This window comes from Corvus brachyrhynchos, unplaced genomic scaffold (genome assembly GCF_000691975.1).
Source record: "Corvus brachyrhynchos isolate BGI_N302 unplaced genomic scaffold, ASM69197v1 scaffold167, whole genome shotgun sequence".
Lineage (NCBI taxonomy): Eukaryota > Metazoa > Chordata > Aves > Passeriformes > Corvidae > Corvus > Corvus brachyrhynchos.
The window spans coordinates 3,272,781-3,296,931 of NW_008239547.1; the positions used below are offsets into that span (position 1 = coordinate 3,272,781).

A 24,151-nucleotide genomic window follows, 5' to 3' on the forward strand; every position below is an offset into this window, starting at 1 on the left:
CTTTATGTTTCTTTATCAAATCCTACACCAGAACCAAGTCCCATTAACAGCAATAAATTGCCATCTACAGATTTTATAGTGTTGTATAATTTTTATTTAATACTTGAATGCCAATGTATTATGTTGAACTGTATTCTACTGACACTTGCTACAGCAGAAAACATTCAAGGATCTGCAAGTTAGTCAAACTGACAATTGTTCTAAGCAGACCTCAAACTTACTTTTCTCTAGAAAAACATGGTTTCTAAGGCCTTATTGGACATGTTGCTGTCCAACTTAGGGTTAAATCTTTGCTCAAGAAAATAAGACTTAACAGAGACTGAAGCATCTTCTAAGACCACTCTGGACAAGACAGAATTTGTCATTCAGTTTATTGTATGCTCTCCCCTCACTGTAGATTCAAGAGGTAACTCAGATTCTCAGCATCATCTTTCATTTGTGCTGACTTCCAACAGGACATGATCCAGCTTCTTAAGTTGTTTTGGCTTGACTTTCTTATGACACCACTACCTACATCTAGGTGACTAAGTAAGCTACTTCCTTCAGAGCCTTGATCTGTCTCACACTCTTGGAACCCAGGTAATACAATGGCCAAAACATTTAATTGTGTCATTCACTAACTCAGCACACTCTTTTCAATAGTGTCTCTAATGCATGGCAGCCACCTTGAACTACGTACCTGAGGTCTGGCTGGCAGTTTATTTCATTTGTATAACAAGTCTACATAAAAATACCAACTGTTTCATGCCTTTCACAGCTGTAAAACAGACTTAGGCAAGTCACTCAAAAAAACAATATCAAGATATAACTTGCACCTGTCTTGTAATTGAGTTGGTAATTTGGTTGTTACTAGAGGCTTTTTTACCTCTGAAAAGACCAAGCTTTTAGTATAGAATAAACCACTAACATTCAAAAAAAAACTTTACTAAAACCATTCCATAAGAACTGCCTAGAAATGGGTAAACAGCACCTCATTTCCACCCACTAAAAAAAGAGGGTCACATGAATAAAGACACCAGTACTCCCAAAAGCCAACAGTGATATTGGCAAATGCAACAGCTAAGTCTTAATAATCTCAGCCTTCATGGATCAAACAACCTGTTTTGAGTCTGCACAATGTGAGTAGTTCGGCAAAGCATCAATTTCAGAGACTAACAGTAAATATTCTACTTTTAAAGTCTTCTACAGCACTTGATCCCTGGAGCACTTAAATGCAGAAACCACGAACCTGACATTGAATTCCTGTACTCTCTATTCATAGAACATTCTCCTCAAATGCAGGCTATACTAAAAAAATCATCCATTTCTCTGACTCCAATGTTTCTATTTTATAGCAATTCAGAACATGTCTGTCAGGATTCTACACAAGACTGTTATTCATCGAGACTGGCTCAATTTATTAGTGTAAAACAATCCTAAGAGTTACAGGTTTAATCCTCAGGTTTAATACAGGTTCACCTACAAACAAAAAAACCACGTAGTCTAAAGTCACTACACTAATTTATAGTCTAGAGCTGTCATGGTATAGAACTGCTTTCTAACTTGTGCTGGAATTAGACTCCTGTGGGCATTTGGAGGGCTACTACGAAGCAGGAGGTACCCTGGTACTCTATTGCGCCAAGTCATTCTGAAAGATCTGTCCCTTGATCTCAGCAATTCAAAGGGCACAGGATGGGCTGATACAGCTGCACAACTGACTGACCAGAGCACATCAAGCTCTAGAGGTTACACAGGTTTTGAATAAAGGCCATCCAAGAGAAGATTGTTGCAAACTGAATGTACCTGAAACGCCTGGTCTAGAGGGATACAAAGGTATTTTTCATAAAAAGATGACCAGAGAGCAAATGGTGTTATATTAATTCACTCTAACTATGACCATTTCAAGAGAGGTAGGCAGTAGTTTATCAAGGCTTTTATTTAGAGAAAAGGAAAGTTAGGCTGTCCAATGGGAGTAAGACATCAAATGGCACTGAGATTTAAATGCAAACCACCAAAAAACCCCACCCGCACCAGCCAATTTCCCTGTAAGAGATGACTTCCTTTATTTTTTTAGTTACTGAGAAAAATTGAGTGGCAGTGACAACTTAATCTAGAGGAGGAAGTAGTGATAATTTTAAAAGTCAGTCATAGCTTTTTTGACAAGTCATTAGCCTAAGATCATGAGCCATTATTTCCTGACTGTGACTATCACTGACAGTCATAAGGTTATGGCAAACACTGCTCAAAAAACCCTCACTGTAAAACAATCCATTTTGTTATCGAAATGTTTATATGTGGGAGCATATCACACCCATAATCCTTCCTATCATAAAGGAACTAAACATTCTAGTATCAGTAACATTCTGCCCCAACCCTATCTCCTGGTCTGTGTTATGTGGAGTCCTCAAGTGTCCAGGAGTTCTTACCTTTACGCCATGGCCAACATCATCCAGCACCGTGTAGTCTATAGGTTTTCGAATATACCTTACAGGACGTTCCATGTTCGCTGGTGCTATAATTTTGTGAGTTCTTGATGTGTTCTTATTGGTCGTCAAAATGCCTATCTCTCTGCGAGCGACCTTTTCTTTATGGATGTCCACAGTCTAGATTAAAAACAAGAAAGTATGGGTTTCTTTAGGCATTTGCTATTTTCTTTACAGAGCTAGCTACATGTTTAGGCTTCACTGTTAGACAAAGAGTCTGAACTGAGTTAATGCTGCTGGAAGGATGCCAGTTTATTGATGAAATTAGTTTAATCTACACGAACCTTGTTAGAAAATTACACCTTAATGAAATAACCAATATTAATAATAAAATTACAATTATACGTTACTGCTTCGACACTCCAAAGACACTATGCAGATACAGTCCTTGCAGATTAACCCTCAGCGTTCTTATGACTGACACTGGTAATAAATTACTCCAACTCCACAGCTGGGAAACCAGGACAGACAAGCTAAGCAATTTGCCCAGAGCCCCAGAGGGGGACTAAGCTTGGGAAGTCTGCGTGGTAATTTCTTTCAGCAAAGCCATCAGTGCATATCAGAGTGAGAGTCTGCACAGGGAGGGACTAATTTCAGCACTGGGGCTAGTTTCAGTCATACTGTTTATAGCAGCTTTACTGAAAGAATAAAACAAAGCTTTAAAGATGCAAGTAAAGGAATATAAAATACGCTGCATTTTATTTTAAAAAATTTTTTAAAAAGAAAAAGAGACAAAGATCAGTCCAGCAGTCTGTGAAAAATCACACTAAGCTTCACATAACAGACACATTCTTCTACATGCAATGTAACCACTGCTTAAACCCTAGCTGAAGGAGAACAAGTGCAAATCAAGCACTGGATGCCATAGGAAGTCCCATTTCTAGGAAGCCTATTTCAAGATTCAGGGATTGAATGTACTAGTTTAAGTACCTACTAGAACCTCAGGATCTCATTGAAGGAGATGGTATCCGACAACAAAACCCACCCCTTTGAGCAAAACCTATCAAGCTACCACTTTATCCACTGAGGAAAATAAATCTTAGTCTATAAGCATCAATTCCTCCTAGAAAGCCTGTCACAGGGAAAAAAAAACATTGACGGTTCAGGAAGAAGAAAAATCCTTGTCATCCTAAATACTGCCTCATTTAGGTACATCTCTAGAAATGGTTTAATCTAAAATGAATGTTGTGATGTGCAAGGTTTTGTTTAGTGAAGCAAAGTCAAAGATGAAGCACAAAATTAGTTGATATTTCTACTTCTATATGAGGCAAGATGAAAAAAGCAAGATTAGTATCCAGGAAATGAACATTTCTAGGAAAGCCAGCATTTAGCATTCACTGTGAAATGTCTTCAGCTGACCTGTTTTTTTCATTAATTGGTGCACATGCTCAAATAATCTTAAATTCTCCTGACTACAAAAAGACATAAACCCTTCCTTAACAGTTTTGATAGACGACATTGCAGATTACAAGCAGGAATACAGGTAGAGAAGCACTTAAAAGCAGTGATACCAAGCAAGCTTGTTTTCAAAGCTAAATAACAGACTATTTGTAACACTGCAAAAGGTTCTTTTACTTTGGAAGCACACAGAATCTTAACAGAAATAAGAATTGTAATTTTCCAAAGCAATGCAAGACATTGAATGTGTATGTCTGCATTAGCTTATCTGGAATAAATTCATTCACTGTCCCAATAAAACTTTGGAACAAGCTTTATTGTTCTAAATACTCACACTGAAAAATCCCTGAGTCAGGAATTTAAAAAATGCCTTTCCAAATGAGACAATGCTATATACATCAAGTATTTACCACTACATCAGTATCAGATATCACCCACTGCACCCACATTTTCTCTTGCAGCCCATTTCACAGGTGATAGAATGAAGACTAAAGAATCAGACTAGCCTAATTTTTTTCAAATGCAGCTATTATTTGTTCTTTTCCTTTTAGAGACTAAAACACACATATCAGTTCTGCCTTTTTGTTGTTTTCTTGATCTTGCTGAAAGAATTATATGAGTGCTGTGCTACATGTTCATCTCTTCCAATTTTTCTGCACAACCTGAACCTTTCTGTTCAATTATAACAGCAGGTCTTAAACTGTCTTACAAAACTCTTTAATAATAAGCAACTCTTCATATTTTGTAATACATGAGCACTGCATAGGAGAGAAAAAGAAGCAACTTTGAAGTCCACTGAATAACATAGCAGTTTAGGAGGCTGAGAACATCAATTTAAAAAACATACAACAGTGTTTCAAAATAGGGGTTTTTAAAATACAGCCATGTCCCTTGAAATAAATCCATGCTAGTTCTAGTTCATCCTCACAAACCAAATCTGTTGTTACTAATAAATTCTTTTTTTCTTCAGTGGATGGACAAAGATGCATCTTTATACTAAGAGTTCTCTTAACATTGATAGCAAAAGAAAAAAGATAAAACAAAGCCCTTCAGAATACAAAAAGATGCATCTTTTTCTAGCAGGTAGTCCATGAAACTGACTTTTCCTCCCTGCAATGGACAATGAAAATTCCATAAGTTACTGGAACAGAGGATAAGAAATTCCAGGAACAGATGCTGTACTATACATGCTTTGGAAACTGACATAAGTAATATTGCCAACAAATTGTTGTTAATGAAAAACCTCTTAGAACACGAAAAGCCCATATATTAATTTTATCAGACAATTTATCCAAAAAGCATTGCGCAGTGATTTGTAAAGTCTTTGCATGAATTTCAGTAAGGCAAAGAAAGCCAAAAGAAGAGTATCTGTACCATAGTGCAGGGCCAGCAACAGAGCACATTATGTAAATCCTGAAAGGCATTCAGACATGCCCGTGCAAGAGACTGATTTGCTGTTCAAAGCAAACGAGACTTCAACTCCTACCACATCTGGTGCACTGGAAAAGCAAGGCAGGGTTTTACCCCTATGCAAAGCAACGGCTCACAGCATATGCTTTGCCCACAGCTACAGGGTGATTGTCAGAGCTACTAGCCAGCATCTATCTTCTTCAAGAATTTACTGGGGTTTTTTAGATCTGCACATTATTAAGTCTTATGTGAACATCATGCAAAACGAAACACACAACAATTGGTCATTCTTCTATTTTCATTTATATTTGCTTGATGTTCATCTGGAAGTTTATTGTTTAGTCATAGACAATGCTTTTCACTTTCAAAAGATGAAACATTCAATACACAAGCAATTTTTAGTAGGACAGCAAAGCTTTCCAGCCAGTCTACAGTTAATTTCCAAGAAAGACAAACCACATATACCAGGTAACAGCCAAAACAGACCATTCTCAAAGCCCTGGTCACACTTGACGTCTGTAGCCACGAGTGTTTGTTCTGATATGGCAGCAAGACAGCTAAACAGTAGTTGTTTTGTGGTTTCATGCACAAAACCTACTTTTAGATATCAAAGATGGAGAGGAGCAAAGTATGGCTAGCTGGCACGGGTTAGCACAGGTTAACAAGCACTTGCAAGCAGTCAGACCAGCTTCAGGTATCTCTGGCCTATGCTGGAACAAATACATAACATAATTTAAAATTTGGGAAACAGGGCAGGGATTTTCACTCCTAGACAACATAATCCAGTGAGACAAAGCCCGGCTTTATACTGTTTTGGAGAAGAGGGAAAAGACAGTCCTTCCAAAAGCACAATGTGCTTCCTTTGGGAAGCAAATTTAAATGACCTCGTCAAACAAACCCCTTTGCAATTACAACTGAGTGCCAGGGACTATGCCAGCTAATCCAGAAGCTTCGAGGTTGAAGGAACTGTTAATTATTAGCTGTCTCCACTATCTGTCTTCTTCAAACCATATTAAAAAAACAAACCAACAATCAGTTGAGCAACAGGATGTAGAGTTAAAATTTAACTATTTGCTTCCTTAGAAGCAGCCTCAAGGCCAAGGGAAGCACAGCAATGATACAGCAAACAGTTGTTCTTTTATTATCCTGTGCTGCAGATACCACTCTACCCATGTGCTAGAGTGTGCTAGCCCAGAACAAAATTTACAATAAATAGAGACTGAAATATCTCTGGCCAAGCTAATATTAGGATATCTAAACATTTTAATAAAGCTCACACAGACAGGGGTATTAAAATGAAAAATGAAAAAGAGAAACAATTCAAAGCTCTACGGTCTTTTTACTCCTGAACCACTGCAACTCAAATTTATGAGCCAGATACTTGCACAGCTACCACTTCTCTCACTAAATGCATACCCAGCTGCGAAAGAGCAGAGAATAAAAAGAATAACCTCAATCAAATCAACTCCACTAACTAGGCACCATCAACTTCAGGCTGTCCTGAAGGACAGGACAACTCATTACAGTAACACCACAAATTTACACCAAGCAAATACCCTTTAGATTTGTGTTAAATTAACTGATATTGCAGAAGTGCTGCACAGGAAAACTCCACTTCTGGTTTCCTACTTTGCTCCTCCCCAGTTCCTCAGGAATGAAGCTGTAACAGCACACACTCACCTGACAGAGGGGACAGGAGAAGCACTGTGTGGTGCTCCATAGCTATCTTTCCAGCAACCTGGAAAAAGCTGCCGGGCTTTCAGGAAGAGCGAATGCTAGGAGACAGAACAGCTTCCTAGCTCTCAACTGTGAAAATGGTGGCTATCAGGTAAAACTCCCCAAAAGAGAGTCTAAGATACAGGGTAGAAAGTAACAAGTTAAAGAATAAAACAGACAAAAAAAGCCCACTCCAAAACAAATAAACAAACATACACCACCAAAAAACCCCCACTCAGCAAACTCCCTCCTCCCCATCCCCCCCCCCAAAAAAAAAAAAAACCCAAAACTCAAACCACTACATGAGTTTAATGAAGAGCAAAAAGTCACTTCACAGGCATTTCCTTGATCTTAAAAAATCTAACACTCAAACACATAAGACCAAAAAAAAAAATCCGAAGATTACACCACCACTTTTAATGACAGCTTTTCAGGCCATTTCATGCAATGTTTTTAAGAACTTTCACGTCATACAAACAAATGCCCTATGCCACACAGAGCTGCAAGCCAGTAACTTTTCAATTTGTCCTTAAACTCACTCAGACAAGAAGGAATATAAGATCACAATCCACACGCTTCCTTAACATCCCAATTTCTCTAAAGCAAGGAGACAAGGAAGACCAAGCAGCTTATTATTGGCAACAGTTTTCTGCAGTTTTGACATTGTTTCCCTTTTTTGCTTTTTCAGTTTGTGGTTAAATATAGGGTTGGGTCTCTTACTAACACTTTATTTCAGGCAAGTAGAGCCCTGATTACAGGGCATCAGTGCTGTACATACCTAAATGTCAGCAGAATAGATTACAATTACTTTATACAAACAAAACCCAGACATAAGACATATCAGTCATGCAAGCAGCATGACCCACTACCGCTTCCCACCCCCATCTTCCTTCTGCACTTGCTGTAATTACATATCCTGGGCCTCAGCAACCTGTTCTGCACAAACTTGGTGCTGTACTTCCCCAAAGGAATCTGCTCCACACCTGAAGTCCTGTGTGCACTTTGGGGCACCTCAATGCAAGAAGGACAAACTATCAGAGCATGTCCAGAGGTGGGTGACCAAGATGGTGAAAGGTTTCAAGGGAAAGCCATACAAGTGGCTTTGTTTCTTCAGCCTGGAAAAGTGAAGGTTAAGGGGTACCCTCATCACAGCCGACAACTTCTTCATGGGGGGCAGCGCACAGGGAAGGCGCTGACCTCTCTTCTGGTGAGCAGCAATAGGATATGAGGAAATGGAATGAAGCCATGTCAGGGGAAGTTCAGACTGGACATTAGAAAATGTTCTTCAAAGAGAGTGGATGGTCAATGGAACAGGCTTTCCAGGGAAGTGGTCAGGGTCTCAACCCAGTCAGAGCTCAAGCAGCATCTCGATGACACTAAGTCATATGGTCGAGCTTTAGGGAGTTGGACTCGATGATCCTTATCGGTCCCTTCTAACTTTAAATGATTTTATGATAAACACTGCATTATTGAATTCCAAGTTAATGGAAAGAACAGTATTTCATCCATTCTATACCTGAACAGTGAGATCCTCTTAACCAAAGGACACTGCTGGCAGTGTAAGATAGAAGAATTGCTTAGGAAAAAAAAACCCTAAGACCTCTAGTCAGAGACAAGTCAATTGGAACACTAGATTTGACGTATCACATCACAGCAATTCATCAAATATAGAACCTTCTTTCAACAGAAACTGCTCCTGATGTGACACAAAACACTGGGCAAAGGCACAGGTTTCAGACTGAATCTCGTCAATATAACCATGCAATGCACGGGACAATGAGGGAGGCAGAGGAAGTTTAGTTTCTTTCCTCGACCTGTGGTACAACTGTCTGGATTCCAAGTTTACTTCTTCACATTTCAATATGAAAGGTAGTATCTGTTCTACTGCTCACAAAAAAATCAGTTGCAGCTTCAGATTTAATTGGTCATACATGGCAGTAAAATATATATAGTTAAATGTTAAAAACTTTATAACATAAACAAATATTTTGTGCTACAAGTTCACCACCCAGACTATAAAGTGTAGTGTTAACCAAAGGAAATGTAACTTTAGAAACAAACACTAAGGTGCTTTTGGCATCCCTTAATAAATAAAAACAACCCAAACCTTCACTCTTTGCAATAAACCCAGCTTTAATATGAAACCCTTACTGTCATTCTCCAAAACAATGGATTTCATTGTCTTGCTATATAATTTATACAGTAAGCCCCCCTGAAATGAAAATAAACTGGTGAGACTAATATCAACCTGTTCTCTTTTAGAAATACAAATTCATTCCACTGCTACTTCCAGAAACAAAGCATATTTACTAAGACCTTTTAAATAAATGAGTTGTGGTTGAGTAACAGAGCTGAAGAGACCTGGACAATGCACATTGCACAGGCCACCTGCAAAGAAGTCAGTGTGACCTACAAAAAGAACAATGAATTCCCCAGCTTTAATTAGCTCGGTCAGACAGCTAACTTCTTCAGTGGAAGCACCATTTAATGCTGTTATTTTGTAAAGAAAGTTCAACACAGGGAAATGTGAATATATTTAAACTGCAAATAAATATTCTACAGAAAAGATCAATTATAGGTTCAAGGCACATCAGACATGAAAAACACAAGTGAGTAGTTTGGGGTTTTATGACATCATGGACAATCAGACGTCTACACAATGTTACAAATTACATATTTTACTAACTCTTGATGGAAGTGCTAGTAACTCGAGTATTTGACTTGAAACTATCACATATATTACATATTGTCTGATTGCCACCAAGATACTGTTCAAGAAACTCAAGAAATTTACCTACAGAAATAAAATAGTTTACTTCCATCTCTAGTCCAGGAGAGTCCAAGCACTAAGCAGGTCTGGCCTCATAGGCCTGGCCTCAGGGGAGACACAGAGAGCAGAGCATCAGCGCAACTGGCATCGGTGACCCTTGTTTATCACTGTGCACACACACTTATTCCATGGGGATCTCCTCCAAAGTATGAGGCTGTACTGGTGTTGGGAATCATAACTGTCAATTCCATAGAGTAGAAACTGTTTGAATACGCCAGCTGTGACCATACCAACTCTGGCCAGTTTGGTTGAGCATTTGCCTCTTCCCAGTTCTTCAGCACAGACATCCGGTTCAGTTAAGCAACGTATGAGAAGCATATAAAAAAGCTGAAAGAAACTTCCACTGAAGTACTGCCCTATTATCAGGGACTGGTGGAGTCAATCCTGTCTCTAAGGTAGAAGACTGATGCAATCTTTTATCACGCCCAGTTAGCCATCAATTGTGTGAAATTCAAGTCCCTAGTTAGCTTTGAACGAATTTCATAAGAAGGTACCATACTAGAAGCTTTCTATTGGTTATCTTTCACAACAAAAAAGGGAAAGGCCTTTCTTACTATTCCCCTCTTCAAGAGATGATTTCAAGACATTTTCAGCCTCTTGGACAGTAACCAGAATCAAGTCTGCTAAAGCACAGTCAATTTATCAGTCAATCCACAGAAGAAACCCAGTACTAGCAACAAGGAACAGTTACTAGAGGAAAAGAAAAAGGGAGATGTCTTTTTTCAGTTCCCCAAATTCCTTTAAGAATATAAGGATTTCAAGACACTTTTATTTCACATAAACAATCCTTCAATCCAATTTTCACTAAGGCTAATAGCTGACCGAATACCACTGTCTAAAGTCATTTGAGAATCCTCAGAATATCCTGCCATGCCTTTTGAACCTGCAACATGAAAATAAGGTTTCCTATCACTCTGAAGCATTTGGACATTCGAGTTTCACCTTGTGTGTTTGCTCTGTATGTGATGCTGGCAATGTAGGAGGCAACTGAAATAGGTTTAAGAGTTGTATTTCCAGAGCTGGAAACCCAGCAATGTTTTCTGGTAGATTTATAGATAGAAGTTTCTCACACATTCTCTTCAGTATACAGACAAGTGACAATAGTAGGACAGGCTCTCCAGAACGCTTCATCTTCCTAAGTCCTGGTAAATCCAGGCCTCTTAAGGTAAAAGGCTAGAGGAGCCAGATAAGCCATATCTCATGTAATCTGTCACCTTCCTTTTCCTGCACAGAGGGCTCACATTCAAGAGCTTTTACAGATTAACACAATGAACTAAGGCCATCAACACAGATACATACAGCAGCTTTCACAGTCCATATAAAATGTTTGTCACCAGAAGAGGGGGGGAAGGCACTAGGGAGATCAAAAGAAAAATAATGAGACAAGTACTAAGTCCCACTTTCAGAAGCAACTCATATGTAAATGTACACTTACAAAATACATTTCTATGCATAAAATGTAAATATATATTAAAAATAAAATCATAATGCTAACAATGCATTTTACTAATATCATCCAATGGAGAGGAGGGTTTAAAAAGTGTTGATTGTGGGCCTTATTTTGACAGTTTATCACTGTTTCTTCAATTATGTCTGAACACAGATTATATGTCAGTTTAATCCTATGGAGCTAGCCCCTGATTTAGAATTTAAATCTTTCTTTATATACACTAGCAGTTTTTCTCAGATTCTCCTAGCAATTGCCATCAGCGTAAAGCAAACCACATTTCAGCAATGTTCACATAGAGGTTTTTTTTTTTTCCTGGGATATCAGGACAGTTGGAGGGGATAAATGGTCAGGGAATGAAGTATACCATAGACATCCCATTTACTCAGAACTGTTTGCTTCCTGTATGTTTTTAGAATTCAGAAGCACAGAATGTAAAACCATAATGCACACAGTTTCACAGCAAGTTTAAACTGTATTCATTTCAAGACATACTTAACAAAAAAAATTATTCCTGACTGACAGAACATGTGCTTGCAAGTGTTTATAAAAGAAAAAAGCCTCATTAAAATCAAGAAACTGAAAACAAAAGCTAGAGAAATAGGCTTAAAGATTACTAGCCATAGACAAATAGCCTCACCTTTAACCTTTCTTCCAAAGGGAAGACTAGGATTCACTAAGAATTGGACCCCAACTGGACCCCAATTTCCAAAACACAACTTGTGGAGTGACACATACACCTACACAATTGCACAGGAAAAAGAGAGGCCTGCTCAGCTAAAGGATTATTTCTATAGATGCTTTTCAGAGTACCCTCTTGTCAAATCTAGTCACGCATTCTGCTGGAGAAGCTGAGCAGAAAGGGGACACGAGGCAAGGACAGACCAGAGGGGCTGGGAGCGGGTACATGACATTCTAGGACAAGAATCAGAGCAAAGAAACCAGCCCACTCGTCCAAGAGCCAGACTTGGGTTCATGCCTGATTTTTCCTTCCTGGTGCCAAGTGGAAATGGGAGGACTGCTATGGAGGATTCATATTCATCCCTCAGACAGCACTGGAGGAAAGAAGCTTCTCACATTATTCTCTTAAATGGCTCCTTCAAGCACTTTCATGCAAGAGGCTGATCAGACAAAATGGGGCAGCTGACAAAAGCCAGTAGGTCTCACCTGTGAAATGCCACCTCACAGAATTAGGGTCTATGCATGAAAAACATCTTTGGAGAGACAAAAGTAAGTCTCATCACAGCCTCACCCCTGCTCCCCACTTTCCCCGACTGAAAGGAAGTTGATGTCAACACAGAGCATAAGGAGGGGAGGTCCACAGAGTATCTCTGGGAACAGGGAGAGCAATGTGGGAAGTAAGACTGGCAGATGGCAACTGAAGGCAAATGGAGTTTAAGTCCTACAGAGGAAGAGATTTTAGCAGCTCTAGAGAGGCCCTTGTTATGGAAAGAAAACAGTCAAGGCAACAGTCCTCCCTCCTCCCCACTGCATTGGTGAAATGCCAGAAGCACTTTGCTAAAGTTCACATAAGCATGGGGGAAATGGAACTTCAAACATCTGGAGTATGGAGGTCAGACAGCGCTGCAGAAGCAGCTGGCCCTGCACGCAGAAGGCGGCTGTCTGCCAGGATGTCAGTGAGTGAAGAGGTGGGATGGGTCTGTGGCTAAAAGCAAGAGCCTGGAAAACAGCAGATTGAAGTTCTATTCCTGGCTCCGCCAGACTTCCTGTGCTATGCCAAGCAAGGAGCTTTGCTGCTTGGGCTTGGAGCTGTGCACCTGTAGCAGCACCAGGAATAGACAGAATATAGGTGGGCACAGGTACAGGCAGCACTGCCACAGCTACCTGCTCTGAGCACAGCAACACAGTGACAGATTGCCCAGATTTCTCTGTCAAACACCTTACACTGATGTTTTCAATTGCTAATGAAAATGCACAAGTGAGTTACAGATCATACTTCCTGTGCTTTGGCAAAACCTACTGCCAATTTTAACCACTTGAGCAAACTAAATGTACAAACACTGCAATAAGAAGTGCATTATGAACATTATTCATTTAAAAAAAAAAGCACGAGCCCTCCAATAACCTGTGTGAGACATGTTTATATGGAGTACAACAAATTTTTGTGTTCTAGATAACTTTTTTTTCTTTCAAATGCAACTGGTAGTTCAATACCTTCTTCAAGAGCTTGAGTATAATAAACAGGTAGAAAAAATGCATCACTAATGTAGATCTCTGTGGGAAGATACAGAGAAGAAACAAGTCCATGTCTTTTCAGCATCCAGTGTCAGGAGTGGGGGAAGGGAGAGAAATAGCTTCCATAGTTTTATTCCCTGCTCTGACACAAAATCCCTGATCACTCTAGAATATAGTTTCCAGTATTAGCAGGAGATTCAGCTGTGGCTGAACCCCACACCCCACCCTTTCACAAGCACTGCATGACAGGAAGTACGAACCCAGCTCTGCACCAGATCAGAACTACAGCACATGGCAAAATGACTGGCAACTTTAGTTTCACACTGTACGACAAACACCTTTCTCAATATCAGTTCTTCTACTCAGCCCTTCCTCCAACCCACCACCTTCCCTTCACCAAGACAGGATTCCAATAAAAGAGAACTACCACGGTACATTCCCTCTCCTCTAGTGTTCTACACAGTGAACTGAACAGACATTTCAATGTTTAACTAACACCAGTTGCTGATTAAAACCAGTCTTTAAAGTGGAAGACACTTCAAAAGAGAAGAGTTTCAACAGTACAATCTGATGGATTTTTGACAGAACAACATTTGGGATGTGCAGTCGTGTTACATTTGTATTCAGCTCTAAAAAGCAGATAAATGCTTTTGATTATGCAAAGTCAAAATTCTAGCTGTATGCATGAGTGTATTTCAGCCTGTGAAATTAGATTTTAGTTACTTCAAATTTTTTTTTTCTGGGTATTCCTGAAGATATGCATGAGTAAGTCAATTAAGAAGACAAAGAAAAAGAAACTAAATATGCTTATGCAAGCTTCCATGTAAGAGTTCCAACCTTTTAAAGTAGCTGACTGAGTCCCTCTTTTCCATACTGGAAGCAATGCACTTGTCTAGAATGAAACAAAACATAGAAACCTAAATAGATTTTTTGACTGTAGGAAAGCACAACAGAAAGGAAAAATTAAACGGCTTCTTCAGTAGTTTGGACTCACTAAAGAACCACCATGGGAGCAGAACAAAACTGTATGTCAAACGAAAAGCATTCTGTGTGCCAAAAAAAGCAACTTCATAGGAGATGAACATGTGCAATTGCAAAGAGCACTGCAGGTGGCTGAAAAGGAAACCATCTAAAAAAAGCCTATGAAAAATAAACTCAAGAGAACAAGTCTGAATTTTCTGAAAGTTTGACTGAGGTAAGGTGCTGATAAAGCTGTAACAATGACAAGTCAGAATGCTTATGCCTGAACAAAACAAAACAAAAAAACCAAAAAAAACCAAAAACCCCAAAGCCCAGTACTTCACATTTAGTTGTAAGCTGGCAAGCCAAATTGGGAAGAGCACAGAACAGAATCCATGCCAAGAGAAAGTAAGCTACTATTACCTTATCACCTCTTCAGTGCTTTAGTTAATCAGCTCCAATAGTAAACATAAAATATTTTCCAATAATTAAAGTTATGTTACATGGATGAGACAATGGATTTATTGTATATTTCAAAATAATTATTATGCTAAAGAATAACAAAACTCACACATAAAAGCTATTCTCATATATCACATGTATTTACTTGAAAGTGGTCTGAATTAATTTTCAGACACACACTTTTCTTAAAACAAAAAAATCCCAACCACCAAATGACCTAAAACCAACCAAAAAAAAAAAACAAAACCCACATATACACACATAATACACAAACACACAGAAATGCCTCTCCCAAGCACTCCCCTTCTCCACATGAATTCAGGGCCTATGAGATGTCTAAGGCTGGTAGTTCTAGGAGAGACTGTTTCCCTCACACATAAAACAAGGACAACATATGCTGGAATGATGATGGGTATCCTTTAGCCACCTGCAGACATAGTTTGATTACAAATCACCCAATGTTACTTCTATCCCTCTTTGATCATATGTCATTTGATGGCAGTGATACAAGCTATTGGGAGATGTGCTGGTTTTCAGCTAGGTCAGCACTGCACCAGGAGTAGCTCATGAGTATTAATTAAACAGCCATCATGTGGCTGAAGGCCACACTATCTACACCACAAACCCTCTTGGATTAGTGCCACAAACACAGCCTACCCTACATGAAATGTCTATTTCTCAGTTCCTAAGTGTTCAAGGGTTGAATATTCCACTTCGTTCAGAAAAGAACTACCGAAGGTCTGGACTTCTAAAAGATTTTTTTAATAAAAAAGTAGACAAGCTGCTATAGCACACTACTTCGTTGCAACACTATGAGGTGCTACTCCAATGGAGTGATAACCACCAATGGCAACTCTTTCCTCTTGTCCCCACTGCCCATCAGTAAAATAGGGTGGCAGGAAGAACCCTCAGCCACTATAGATTCCAATCTAAAAGTATTCAGTACACATATTCCACTCTACAGTTCACTTACTACCCATTCTACTACCTCCTGCTTATTACTGTAGCAAAGAGTTCTTCCATGTCCCTTGAATACTGAAACAACTAGGATCTGCCAAGTTCCTCACTTTTGTTTTCAAAGACAAATATAGAACAAAATGGTTCAGTCTTCTGATGCAGCCTGTCCTTTCTCAAAATCCCTTCAGCAAGAAGGTACATCAACAGAGGACAAGCTTAGAAGCATCATGAACTTCCCTCAGCTCAAACTTCTTCTAAAAACTGAGTTTCCACAGCATCACATGTAGATGCCTATTAAGATACTCAGGCAAAAAAGGAGAGTTGACAAAAAATCCCTCACATGTTTCCTAAGACTGTGCTACTATTTTGGACTGAGTCATACAGACTTCTTGCAATTTGGGATATATTAAGCAAAACCAGAAGACAGACAAGCAAATCACAAGCAAATCACAAGCATGTATGACGTTTACCAGTTTAACAGGGTAGAAGGAAGGGCCAAGGCAGAGGGGGAATTGCTAAGGCTGCTCTTAATTCTCCATTGCCATTTTTATTTCCACACACAACTCAAACAGGAAGTTGCACATTTTTTCTGTAAATGGATTTCCCTTAGTCTCCCAACTCTTGGCCGCAACTGATATGAAATACTGCAGTTACATCTGTTGGTAACATCCAGATGGCCTCAGAAGTCCCAGCAGCACCTAGCCCGTACTGAGCCACAACCTTATCCAGCCAAAACTACTTCTGACTAAGGCAGGGCACACTGGCAGAGGGAGCCTGGCCCAAGAAGAATCTATGCCATCATTCAGCCCCTCCACCAGGACCACATCTCAGGCTTGTACATGCACACACCCAAAACTAAGATCTTGACTCCATCCTGTAGAAGGGCACCTGAACACAAACACTGCAGCCTGATGGCAGATTAAAAGACAGTACAAGTCTTGAAGAGAACTCTCGTGCATAGGCACAGAGACACAGGCACACTACTATGTCCCTGCTGCTGAATGTATTATCCTACTATTGCTACAGTCAATTCATTAGACTGATCATGTGCTCAGAAATTGGCTATTTCCACTGTGCAGTTATTAGCACAACGATTAAATATGATTTTAGCCACTTGGGGAGAAGCAGAGCATTAGCCATTGGAGAGGACTAGGGGGCAGAGAACAAAACACAGTCTGTCACAAGAGAATGGCAGGAAAAAGAAGACTGGCCATCTCTTGCTACCACCTTAGGCAGAAGTTATACATACACTACACAAATACTGACCAATGAAGTGTTTAAAGCTAACTGAGGGAGGGCAGACTGGTGCCATGATGAGGGTGCTCCAAACACCATGGTGGGTTATAAGCCTCTGAACAGCACCACAGAGTTTCAAGAGGCAGCTCTAACACTCCACAGTAACAACCACCATGGACATGTGCATGACTGGACACTGACCTGTGCAGTGCTGGACAGCTGAACACACACTGAAGAGTCACTGAACACCTGCAAGAAACCTGAGTACACAGGAAAGTGGTGGTGATCAATATTGAAAGTGGTGGGGAGTGATACGCTGTTACCTCAATCAGGGAGAGAGGTGCTGCTGAGTTCCCCAAGAGATGAAGGGGTGCATCACAACACAGTTTAACAGGCTACAAAAAAGACAGCTGTGCAAACTTCTGTAGACTACCTCCTCCCACTGGTTTGGTAAAGTCTGGGGAGGTCAATGCACTTCTTGGATTTAAACTGTGTATATCCATTCAGCAATACAGAGCGCGTTTACTCCCAGAAGTATACCATATAATATAAACAACAACTACGCATTCGTTTTAAGAACTACCACGACTAAGGAATCTTGGCAAATGGGCAGGAGGGGAAGAGTACACAGGAAAGTTATCCAAGTAAGATCTGCAGACTGCTCACAATCTGTTTTCCCAGGATGTTTGCTTAAGTCACATAATTGTTTGCAGAACCTCTGCTTTCTAAAAATGCATTTGGAAAAATTCATTCCACATTTTCTTAAATCAGTTTCTACTGCTTAGATGATGCTTTTCAATATTCTCAAAGTAGGTGACCTATCATTATCCAGTAATGACTAGTCAGCAGCATTCTCTCAAACGTCTTCTAGGCAAACATTTCACATAAAAACCAGTATTTTAAAAGTTTTTCAAATAATTTTTTAAAAAATGTTAGATATATGCAGTCCAAGTAATTCTGCCAGCTCTAATAGAGAGTACCTCTGAAGAAATTTCTGCATTGACTGAAGGACTACACATTAATGTAGCCAAAGGAAATGCAATCTTGAAGTTGTTGAGCTGAAAATAAGATGCCAGTAACTTGGAGTCATGACCCCTTCACTCTCCTTTTGCTCACATGTCTGGAGGTCTAGATGTAGGAAGCAAGCTAACTGGGACTGAAGCTTGATACTCTTGATGCCAGCCTAGGGGCACACTGCACTGCAGGAGGAATTCGCTGCTTAAAGCAGCAAAATCCCCAGTGATTGAATTTGAATTTTGCTCAGTGAGGGCTTATGGAAACCATCCCCCACTTCCTGAGCTTTTTGTTATTTATTAACATGCCACAGCCTGAGCTCAGAAAAAGGGAAAAACTCGTTATTTTAACCAAAGCACCACGAACACCACCAGAAATTCTCTCCTCCAGTTTTAGCACTCGGATGCCAGAGTACCATAAAACGCTACCACTACATCATGGGCACTTCAAAATGGTAATAGATGCAGCACTTCTGTGGCCAGCTGTCATGCTACTATCAAAATAAGGCACTAGCAGACACATCTACAGGTCTGAACACCATCCACAACACAAAACCAAATATGCTTAATTACCCATCAGGATGAGGCTAAACCAGGGGTAAGCGGTAAGCTGGCCATCCTCAGTATGTAGAATGGAACTAATAAAATAAAGGATGACCTGGCTCCTATCAGCTTACAGGTGATACAACCCTATCAGTGCTGTCTCTTCACATGAGATTTAGAGTGTATGAGGAAACTAAATCAAAATACAGCAACACAGGTAAGAGATTAGATAGTTGAGAAAATCCAATTTGTTTCAGGCCTTTTGACTGGACTTCTTTCTTTACCTTAATGACTCATAATTACATGAGGTTAGAACACTTCTGTTGCAACTTGGAGGTTTCTACATTTCCCAAATGGAGATTGTCCTCAATTACTTCAGCATCTCACTCATCACCACAGCAGGCAAAAAGTGCCCTAAGATGAAGTACTGAAATAACATAATATTTCTACCATTCTTCCACTCTGAGATAATCTGCCAAGACACACATGCAGGTCAACTGCATAATTTCAAGCTAAGTTTCTTTCTTTTTTTTTAATCTAAGTTTTAATTATAAGAAATTCAAGAACCATTTACAGGAATAAACAATTTGCTAGTCCACACAAGCTGGCATGTTATTAGCTTACCACTCACTACCTATGAACTACTAAAGAGCAAAAAATATGTACATTGCTCAAAAAAACTTCTATTAACACCTTTTTCAGCCTAGCTTAGGAGACAAGCCTTATTCACAGTAGAACTCATCGTTTTTAGTCCTGTAGTACATCTGGCCATTACTGCATCTTGCTCAACACTTGACTTGACAACACACGTAAGAAAATCCTATAAATGGACAAAGAAGGATCAGCTTCCCAAAGACGACATTTATCTCCTTTCCAATCAGATAAAGGTTGATTTGTGGTTTGAAGGCTTATCTTGCAACCTTATACAGCCTAGTTTTGAACACAGTTCAAAAATATTAACTTAAAATTAAAAAAAAAATCTTCTAAGACACTGAGTTCAACAAGGAAGCAGAATTTACTACGTTCAAATCAATCCTTCCAGTTATTATTCAATTTCCTTGGTTTTATATTTTCAAATGATGGCCCAACTGACTTTTCCTGAAGCAATGATATGTTTTATTATTTTCATCATGACCCCTTTCAACTCTAAGGACCCCATCCTACTTGCTTTTACTCTATATTTAGAAGCCTAATAGCTTTTAATCATACCCTTGTTGCTTCTGCTCTTGCCACACAGAGGAATTTGAGATAGTATGACAAGATCAGGTTGACATTATTTCTCTCTTGCAAGCAAGGACAGAGAAGCCAGTTAGAGAAATAGCAAGCCGTGCTTCAGTCTTGGTGTGAGACCACACTGAATCGTATCATTGGACCCATTGTAAATAATCATCCTAGGACAATGTGCGAGGGCAAGAAGCAAATGCTTTCAGGCATGAACAGGTGAAGCCACAAAACTACTAAACATTAGCACTCATACAAGGACACATTCATTAAAAACTCGTAGCTACTCAGCAGATTCTCAAAGAGGAAACAAACCACATACAAGACTTGTGATTCTGTGGTCACATATTGCTTACGTTTTTATGCCCATAAGATAGAATTATGCACAATATTAGACAAAATTATTAAATAATATAACTATTTGTTGGAACCAGAATTTTTTATTAGAGAGGCAAATCACAGCTTTAGTAATCTATTTTTTGGAATTGAGAAAGAGGCACACATACTTTTATGACAGTTACTTCAACATGCACAGTCAACATTCCAAATGGGAATGACTGAAATAGCAAATGATGGCCTTACCTAGTTGTCACTCAAAATGTGCTAGTTCAAAACACATTCTGAATTTTCTCAAAAAATAAAAACCCTACCTACAGTATAGGTTTTAAACAAACAAATTTACAGTTTTATTTCCACTACCGGCACAACACCCTCTCTGTGATGGCACTAGCAGCAGGGTCAGTGAAGAATCAATAATAATCTCCACCAGGGTAAGCTGTCCCAAATTAATAATGTTCAGCGTAACCTATTTAGGTCTTCAGCTGTAAATTATATCACCCAACACAATTTCACATTTTTTTCCTGTACAGTGAAGGGAAACTTTACTTTGTGATCTGTGAGGACTGCCCTAGTGATGCAGAGATGATACCATCCCAGATGATATTAGGGAAGGGAAAGGGTACCCACCAGGGCTCAGGAGCCACATAACAAGTGTTTAGTAAGATTAGCATAGTTGGATAGATTTTCACACTTCATACACACTTTTTCAAAGTTACAATAAAACAACAGAAGTTGTCCCAGCTTTAGAAGAGCAGCTACCAAGTCATTCACAGACCTCCCATGGACTAATAAAGTGTTTTCTGCATATATATGACATGTAAGGGGACTTTTACAAGACATGCATAACAGATATCAATGGGTCCCAAAAGGCTCCTAATAAAGAGAATAAAGTCAAACCAGCAGCAGCATAAAAAGTGGTAGTGTTATTACTGGCTTATAAACACTCATGGGAATCATTACTTGGTTTTCCACCTGCAGATCAAAGTTAACTGAGCACTTATGTGCCCCCAGTAAAATCAGCCAGCAGAAAGCACTAAGCAATTCCTATTTGAATGGCACAAGAAGTCCAGCCACAAGTACCCAGCAGGACATGTTCTCGTGCTTGAGTGGAAGCTTCAATGATGCTGTACAATGAATGCTGCACTCATCTGCTCCACAGTAAGTTTCTTGTACTTGTTTTTCCCCTCCATTTCCCCAAAAAGAGTCAGCTCAAGCACACCACTACCCAGCTACTGCAAAAACCAACATCCCAAATAGCTGCACTGGATGGCACAGGTACAGCAACTGACTAAACGCTTTGGTAGCTGGTTACCTGCTGTTTTATTAGGCACAATGCTCTTATCACCTCGTACACTGCATTTATTCAATAAAAGCATCGACAGAGATAAAACTTTAATTCAGTGTAAACCAGGAACTATTCACATGTGAAGACTGCTGGTTTACTAAGACTTGAAATAGAAGGAAAATCAATTTCAGGCAGCAAGCTAATCAGATGCATCTGAAGAAAGAATAAAAACAAGACTCCTTGGAAACTCCAATATGTGACTTTACATCAGGTTATAGTGACGCATTTTATCTATGCAGTATATCTTCCAGATATGAGAGTTTTCATTAAAAAGACTGCACAAACACTGATGACTCCTTTGTTACATAAAATTGTCAAAAAGGCCTTTCAGAGTCGTGTTCACAGTGCTGGGATTTTTGGCTTTGATTTCAGAAAACAAGAGGCTGCATCAGGCCTCTTAATTTAGTATTTAATGAGGTATCTACAGCTTACAGCCAAATAATTGAGCAGAAATAAGGCTTTAATGGTCTAAAACACATTGAAAAGTATGCATTCAGACTGTCCTTCTAGCAGATGGTGGAATGGGAATAAGCATATGAAGGAATTAATGACAGTCAATAGCTATTGAAGTTAGCAACTTTCCCTATGCCCCAAAAATATGTTCAAAACCTTGCATTCCACAGTGGAGGGTGGGGGGAAAGTGTGAAACAAGAGTTTCTGGTTCAGTTTCTTCTTCAGCAAAGCAATTGCTCTTCCCCCATCACAGAAAGGCTGACACTGTGGTTGCTCTCTCATAGGTGTACATAATCTAAGTATCACGGATGGGGGGAGTGCTTTGATTTTTTTGTTGGTAATGTGCTGGGTTTTTTTTTTTTTTGACTGCATCAGCTGAACTGCACAGGAATTACAGACATCCTATGTGTATTCATTTGTGGACATGAAGGAAATTACTGAATGGCTGACAAGGCAACTCTTACACATTATACTACTTTCTGAGCAATTTATATATATCATGTAGAAGCTGATATGCACAAAGTTGACAACAATTTTCATAAGCAGACATAAACAGAGCACACATAGTACAACTTCTTGGAGCCTTGGCCTCTATCAGGAAGAGAACAGGAAGAACAGGATTTGAAGCAAAGGCCACAGAGATAACTGTCAGCACTTTATTAGGAGAGGGAACATCACCCAAGGCAAGGTTAATCTGAACAAAAGGTGCAAGTTTCTTGCCATATTTAGAGTAGTTGTGGCTGCTGACAGGCAAGGGCAATCCAAGAGAACCAGACAGAAGACATTATTTTTCTAACATATACAACATCACATGATGCACTAGTTCCTACTGATACTTTTGGTCTCTCCACACACTTTTGGATGTGTGGAAAGGAAAGTTTGGATGGAAGTGGAGCTTACAAGATTTGTAGATATGTGATGGCAGTTTCTCCCCTGACTTTGTAATTATCTCCCCCCCTCACCAATTAGTTCCTATAACTTATGATGTGCCTTTCAAGGATACAAAGTCAGCTTTTAGGATACATCCAGCTACTGAAATGTAAGACCAAAAAGAGTCATGGCAGAGATCCAGTGGTGCAAAACACTCCAAAATAAAACGGCTTTTCCCAACTCCATGTACTAATCCGCCAAGCTGCAGCTTGTGGCTAGCTGTTTTAACATTACACTGTCACTACCAAGCCAAAGACTAACTGCAGAGACAGAAACAGACTTAAATACTAGCAGGCTACCATAGCATCACTGCTTTGCTTTGTCGGACCAAACAAGCGCAACTCCTTCAACCTCTCCTTGTAGGCTGCATGCTCCATGCACCGATCATCTCTGCATCCCTCTCTCTGCTGGACTATCTCCAGTTGCCCTAAATGACTCTCCAACAAGGCAGAGGTGACCAAAAAAAAAAAAGACCACCACAGACCCAGCACTCCAATTGAAATTGCATCACTGCCTTTTATCTGCCAGCCACAATCTTCCCAAGGCAGCCCCACCAGACTGCTTCACTTATTCAGAAAGCCTTGTGGTGCTGGCTCATGCTCAGCACACCAGCTTCTTTCCAGCCCATGGCTACTCACACAGTCACCTCTCAGTGCATACAAATGCACTTTGGGCCCTACCATAGGGTGTAGGACCTTGCACCTTGCCCAGTTTCCCAATGTTTTTGCTGATTCAATAAGACTCCCATGTACTAAGCATTTACTTCTTTTTAAAGAGGCAGCTTCAGAGTAGAAGTACCTGGACAGCTGTACTTTGGAAGCACAGTCACCATTAAGAGGATCTGGAAAGGTCTTTTGCTTCCATCCATAGCTGTACTGAAGTACACTTCACATAATTGTTCGTTTCTAGGCATGACCACCCACATTCATCAGCAGATTTGTTACATTTTCTACCCTCTTTCTACTTCTTGGCTTTCAAACACGAAATTAAACTGTGTTGTGATCATGAACCACAATCCCTAAACGCAGTATCACATTAATCCAAAGTAAACACACACTCCGAAAGCTCCTTCCCACAAAAACTCAGTCATAAAGAGTCCCCACTGTACCTGTGCTGCCTTTTGCCTCTTCAAACATCAGAGATGGGCTGAGCATCTAACAGCTCTTGTGCTCCTCTTCCCTGTCAAACACCAACTTGCTACTTAGGAGTTCACCCCTTACAGTCCCAGAACAT

The 24,151-nt window shown here is 39.7% G+C and overlaps 1 protein-coding gene across 14 annotated transcripts in view; it reads right to left on the reverse strand.

Moving 5' to 3' along the window:
* The window catches only part of ABI1 (abl interactor 1), a 77,999-nt gene that overhangs the window by 26,330 nt on the left and 27,518 nt on the right, over window positions 1–24,151 (reverse strand). For all 14 annotated transcript variants that reach the window (XM_008639245.2, XM_008639250.2, XM_008639251.2 and 11 more), the window contains exon 3: window positions 2,406–2,582. In XM_008639245.2, the coding sequence (XP_008637467.1) occupies window positions 2,406–2,582 (177 nt within the window). The remainder of the gene's footprint in view (window positions 1–2,405; window positions 2,583–24,151) is intronic.